We start from the raw sequence: 6,682 nt of genomic DNA on the forward strand, positions 1-6,682 counted from the left end.
GTGAATCATACCACAGAAAGCTATAAAAATGGGCTGCATCTAAAGCTAAGATAAAAATAGAAAACACACATTCTTAAGTAGTTGAACTAAGAAAGAACCTAAGAATTCATTAGATAATCATCAGTCTCAATAGTTTGGAGAAGAAAAGCTTTATGAAAATGAGAGTACAGAAAGAAAGGTCTAGGCAAAGAGCAAAATTTAAAGATATTGAAAATGAGCATATCCACAGAGTGTCAGCAATGTCAAAAGTTCATGCTTTTAACAGACAAATAAGATTGGAAGAACTCTGGTTATATTTGAGAAGGAAACATTATATATACATATCAATTATATCTGACATATACATACATGGACACACTCACATGAATATATACGTATACATATATATGTATATTAAAGGCTGACTGATTTAATGTTGGATATACATTCTGGGAAATGCTGCAGATCCCTGTAAATCATGTGTGTGCATGCTTTAAGAGGAAACGGAGGGCCGGGGCTGTGGCTCAGTGGTGGAGCACTTGCCTAGCACCTGTGAGGCACTGGGTTTGATCCATAGCACAACATAAAATAAATAAAGACATCACGTCCATCTACAACTTAAAAAAAGGAAATATGAAGAATTAATCAGAAAATCAAAATTAACAGAAGAAATAAAAGACTCAGTTACACCAAGGGTAGATGACAATCCTATAGATAACTGTAATGTGATTCTTTATTTTGCGATCATCATACGGGGCGCTGACACCTAAATGGCACACTAGGCTATGTGTGATAACTGCCATTGTACATGCAGTCCACCACCAGCCAAAGGGTCATGCCACACATGGCTCCAGTTACAAAGTTACAGCATCGGTGTGCAACTTAGAATAAGATGAATAAACAGGCCTGTGGATCTAAGGACAGACCTTTAAAAAGACACTTGCGATCTAAACAATGATAAATGGCAAGCGTTTACTGCAGGGAAGTAGAAGAATGATACCTTTTCCAGAGAAAGCTGCTGGGGAAAATGGGATATCTGTGTGACTAAAAAATGCTATTATAGCCTTTCCTCATATCACACTATGAATCATTTCAGAGGTAATACTTAAATATAAATGCAAAACAGAAAACGTTCCAAAATTATTATAACAAGGGGAGTTACAGGGTGGACATGGTGGAACACACCTGTAATACCAGCTGCTTGGAAAATTAAGGCAGGAGGATGGAAATTTCTATGCCAGCCTGGGCAACCTAGTGAGACTCTGTCTTAAAATAAAATTTCGAATGGAACTGGAATGTAGCTCAGTGGTAGGGCTCCATTGATTTCAATTCTAAAAACCAAAATGATTTTGAGTTATTTTCAAAATTATACAAAATGACATGCTAAAAACATCATAAAATTCAGCAACATTAAAAGAAAAATTATATTCATCAAATGCTACCATTAAAAGGTAAAAAGAGAAGTGACTTAGTGGGAAAAAATAATTCCCTCATGTATAACCAAACATTTTTAATAGGAAAGGAAGAGACAGGGACACCGAAGTAAAGCAGGCTTGAGCAACTTACACAGGCGATGACTCAACAGTCAATGACCGTTAAAGGCTCCAAGACTTAATTAGAAAAATGTAAAATATCACATCAGATAGACAAAATTAAACAACACTGAAAAGATATGGAAAAAATGAATTATCATGAACTAAAGATGAAACCTAAGTTGTGCTATGCTTACAGAAACTGTATCATGTATGAGGATACATGATTCACCATCAGCACAGACTTGCAGAACTGCACACGTGAACCATAAGAACACAAGAGGACACAGCAGTACTGGGCCAGACAACTGAAATGCAAAGGGTGGGGAAAGAGGGTGGACCCTGAAGAAGAGACAAATAAGACAGTGGGAAGCAATGGTTACTCGGGCCCAGCCATATTTTTGGTTACATTACATTCAATTAAAGCATAGAAAACACCTGATAAATATTATAGAGCTGACTCATCCATGTGATACTTCATGTGTATGAATGCTTTAAAAGTAAATATGTTAGAATTTAGTGGAAAATTAAAATGTACATAAGTAAATAAAAAACTCAATTGCATACACCATTGTAGATAATAAAACATCTTTCAAATGCTCTTTTTCCTCCCAGTTAATTTTCAACATTATCCATCAAAATTTCAGCATGCTTTCCTTTTAGTGCAAGAAGAGACAAAACAAAACACCCTACAATTCATCTGCAAAGAAAAGTATATACAAAATTAGTCAAAAAATCCTTTGATTTATAAGAGCAAAACAAGTAGCTCTCATTACCTGACACTAGCATATATTATGAAACTGTAATAGTGCATTAATAATAACTAAGGATTCCTAATACAAACAAAATCCATAGCTGAATCCACATGTATGTCAATTTTCTACTGTCAAGTGCCATAGGAAGGCCAGTATGAATCCAAATGTATCAAGAACTACATTAGATTTGAATGGATGATCAGCCTAGGAGCTGGGGGCCCAGTTCACTGGTAGAGCGTGCATGTAGAATGTGCAAAGTCTGGGTTCAAACCCCAGCAAAAAATAAAAGGCAGATGTTAATGGAGGATGATGTTGGAAATTAGGCAGAATAGGGAACTCCTGACTCTCCCTCCATCTATGGATACACTGAATAAATATCTACTCATGTTTCAAGTCCTTAGACAAAGTCATGTCACAAATGAGTTGAAACTTAGGAGAGGAAGATTGGGACTATACATATTCTAACTCTAAAGTGTCCTGTGGTTTGCATCTTAACTAATCTAGTACTGAGAGAGGAAAGGACCACATACACACAGGTATCAAGGCCACAGGAAGGTCAGTGGTAGAGCACTTGCCTAGCATGTGTGAGGCACTGGGTTTGGTTCTCAGCACCACATATAAATAAATTAATTAATTAAAAATAAACAACAACAACAAATTTTTAAAAAGACCACAGAAAAGAGTGATTTTTTAAAATGGACCTGAAAACACTTCCATGGCTTCATTACCTGAGACCAAGAAAGACAATGAGTTAAATCTCAAGGTGTCAGTTTACCCTAGACGGGATCCAGATCTACCAGCACACTCTGCCACCTGCTGTTGCAGACAGCTGAGCTCCTATCTAGCCAGAATCATGAATTTAAAGAGGAAAATAAAGGACACACTGGCAGCCTGAATGGGAGTTTGGCACTTCCTGAGCTCCCTCCCCCAGTTCACCCCAGTAGTAACTCTGGTTCTCCTAGAAGGAGTTTGCCCATGCACTGACAGCCTCAACTTGAACACCTTTTCTCCAGGGACGCCATCCTAACCTCCTGAGTTCTGTGAGCAAAGGAACTGAGCACATTCAAAACCTCATAGATCAAAAATATGGGTTTACATTGGTGCACAAGTGCTTGGTTGGGCTATAATCTCCCCACCAGTAACGAGTAAAAGGAGTTAAAAGGCACAAATCCCAGAAAAAGTCACAGCACACTATTCTAGTGACAAATTGACAGGCTGGATTGTGGAGAGCAGTGACAAAGAATGGGAGGGCAGAGACTGAGATCAGGGCTCTCTGATGACCTCATGGCTGCAGCGTGCCTGCTGCCTGGGAAAGATTCTATGCAAGGGCACAGGATGCCTAGCTGCTATGGTAACATCCAGCCTGAGGAGGTTCAGTGCAAGAGTCTTATCAGCTTCAACCTTGATCTCAGGCACATAGCTCCCAGGGACAAAGGAATTCTCATGCTCGAAAATCACAAAGTTTCACCAGCTCTGCTACTCCTGAGCCTGCCCACTAAATAGTAACTTTAAACAATGGACCTCCTTGAACACTACATAAAGCCCCTAACATTGCAACTGTGGAAAAGTTGCATAGCTGTTTCTAGTTCTATACCTTTTCTAAGTACAAAGAACAATGCTTGCATAGTCTTAAACCTGATAATGAGACATACATAAATAAAAATTGCTGGTACAACTCTTTAGATCTGCTTCTCCATCAGAAAACAGCACTCCACATGACCCAAACCATTTAATCTTTATAAGCTGCATGTGTCTTTCTTTTCTAATTCTCCAATGCCCCTCGCCAGTACCACGAGTTTGACCAACCTGGTTGAGGCACTGGATTCTAACCTGCATCAGGACTTAATGCATCAAACAGCAAACCTCCTGCAGCCGAAACGGCGCTGTCAAAATGGCCAATATCTAAAAGGTGCAAGACAACAAGTGCTCCACAGCATAGACATGGAAAAAGGAACCTTATAAAATGATGGTTAGAATATAAACTGTAGGCAGTTTTTTAAAAAATAATATAAAGGTTCTTCAAAAAACTAAAAATAGAACTGCCATATGATCCAGTAACAGCATTCTGGGTACACATCTAAAGGGGTTGGAATCAGCATGTCAAAGAAATGACTGCGCTCTCATTTTCACTGTAGTGCTATTCACAGCAGCTGCTAAAAGAAACAGAGATGCCTTTTAGTTGAAGGAGAAACCAGGGCAGCACATTCAGCTCCTCCCCTGAGAGGCTCCAACCTGACAATTCCAACTACTCTCCAGGAGCACAAGACCCCGGGAATGGTGTTCAGCAGAACTCCAGCTTCAGACATGGAGTCGTGGCAACTTGTGTCAGGCAGTTCTGAAACCCAGGGCTCGGGAAAGATGGGAAGGCGGAGGGAGGACGCCTCGCACAGTGACCTCTGCAGAGGGGAATCTCAACTCGAAACATCGGTAAGTTTTTGACCGTAGCAAAGACAAAAGGAAAAGTAAACGCACTTTTCCCCCAAATGGTCAAGGAATTGTTCACCGTCCCTCATGAAAAATGCCCCAAACAGAAAACAAATCTTTACAATGTGTCATTCAGTATTTGGAGAAAAAAATTTGAAAAATATTGTGTCCTTATGAAATGCAGCATGGGAAACAGTTCACAACCTGGAGTGCAGAATCTGGCATCGGAATATGAACAGAGAGCTGGAAACTTAGGACTTTATTCACAGACCAATGAAGAGCTGGGCTGCAGGACAGACTTCTGCACTGGAAATGAGGCTTCCCCTGCATTGAGAGGCTCAGGAGGGAGGAGGAACTGGGGTCCCAGCAGACACAGCTGTTCTCACGCTGGAACCACACAGAGTGGGGACTCTCTGATCGTCCCAATTTCCACCACACAACTGTGGCGACGCCGGGCTGCGGGCAGCTGGTGCCAGACAGGGTTCAGTCAGGAGCTGAGGCAACCGTGCAGGGATCAGAGAGGGTGTGCTGGGTCCCGGCCGGCCGACCTGCACTGCACCAGCACGGCCAGGTGCACTACGGCTGAGCTGCCCGAGGACTCAGTCTGCAGACTGGACACCACGGTGGGCTGCAGGCAGCTGGTGCCAGACAGGGTTCAGTCAGGGGCTGAGGCAACAGTGCAGGGATCAGAGAGGGTGTGCTGGGTCCCGGGCTGCCGACATGCACTGCACCAGCACGGCCAGGTGCACTACGGCTGAGCTGCCCCAGGACTCAGTCTGCAGACTGGACACCACGGTGGGCTGCGGGCAGCTGGTGCCAGACAGGGTTCAGTCAGGGTCTGAGGCAACCGTGCAGAGACCAGAGAAGGTGTGCTGGGTCTCGGGCTGCCGACCTGCACTGCACCAGCACGGCCAGGTGCACTGCGGCTGAGCTGCCCCAGGACTCAGTCTGCAGACTGGAGACCACGGTGGGCTGCGGGCAGCTGGTGCCAGGCAGGGTTCAGTCAGGGGCTGAGACAACCGTGCAGGGATCAGAGAGGGCGTGCTGGGTCCCGGCCTGCCGACCTGCACTGCACCAGCACGGCCAGGTGCACTGCGGCTGAGCTGCCCCAGGAGGACTCAGTCTGCAGACTAGAGACCACGGTGGGTCGTCCGCAGTTCCCGCCTGGCCAGGGCCTCGGGGTCCGGACAGCCGCCCCCAGTCCCAGGAGGCCCGCCGCTCACTCACCATCCCGGGCGTCGGGAACCCAGCGCTCTCTCTGGAGTTCCGGCACCTCCTGGAGGCGCCACACGGGCAGCAGGAGCGCAGGAGCGCGAGTCTAGAGGTGGATCCGAAGGAAGTCGGACTCGGGAGACCAGAGCGGCACCGGACGGCGGAAGCCCGCCCCCTCCTCACGGGCTGCGTGCCGGATTGGACAGCGCCCATGCACGAGCTGCTGATTGGACAGGACGTCAGGGCCCGCCCCCTGGAACGGCGCCCATTGACCCACGGTTCTGAGTGACGGTAGATTACATCCAACCAGGGAAGGAAGGAGAGCAGAGTGACGGGCTCTTGGCTCCTGTTTTGGTGTTTTTTTTGTTTTGGGGTTTTTTCCCCCCAGTACTAGGGATTTAACCCAGGGACTCTCACTGAGTAACATCCCAGTCCTTTAATCTGTTTATTTTTTGAGTTTTGAGGCAGGCCTTTCTCAGTGGCCCAGGCTGAGCTCTTTAACTTGGGTGGCGGCTTCAACCACGCCCCGCCGCGCCTCTTTTTCTTTAGAGGTTCTGGAGATTGAACCCAGAGCTTCAGAGGCGGCTATTTTAAGGCATGGCTTCGGCTGCGTGGTGGGATCTAGCCCATCCAGGAAGGTATTTGCATTCAACCGTGTCTCATATCTACCTTGATCATATCAACTTATTAATGGTATACGTATGTATTATTTATGAACGTAAATGATATAAAAACAATTACTTTAATTTTTGTAACTTTTCTGCTCTCTGGTCTTACCAG

The 6,682-nt window shown here is 44.8% G+C and overlaps 1 protein-coding gene across 1 annotated transcript in view; it reads right to left on the reverse strand.

Annotated features, from left to right (window-relative positions):
- Window positions 1–6,034, reverse strand: part of LOC306644369 (uncharacterized protein) — a 193,757-nt gene extending 187,723 nt beyond the window's left edge. The window contains exon 1 of the mRNA XM_079111253.1: window positions 5,918–6,034. Coding sequence (XP_078967379.1) covers window positions 5,918–5,920 — 3 coding nt within the window. The 5' untranslated portion in view covers window positions 5,921–6,034. The remainder of the gene's footprint in view (window positions 1–5,917) is intronic.
- Window positions 6,035–6,682: the final 648 nt, after the last annotated feature.

Source organism: Sciurus vulgaris (genome assembly GCF_902686455.1).
Source record: "Sciurus vulgaris genome assembly, chromosome: 14".
In the NCBI taxonomy this organism is placed as follows: domain Eukaryota; kingdom Metazoa; phylum Chordata; class Mammalia; order Rodentia; family Sciuridae; genus Sciurus; species Sciurus vulgaris.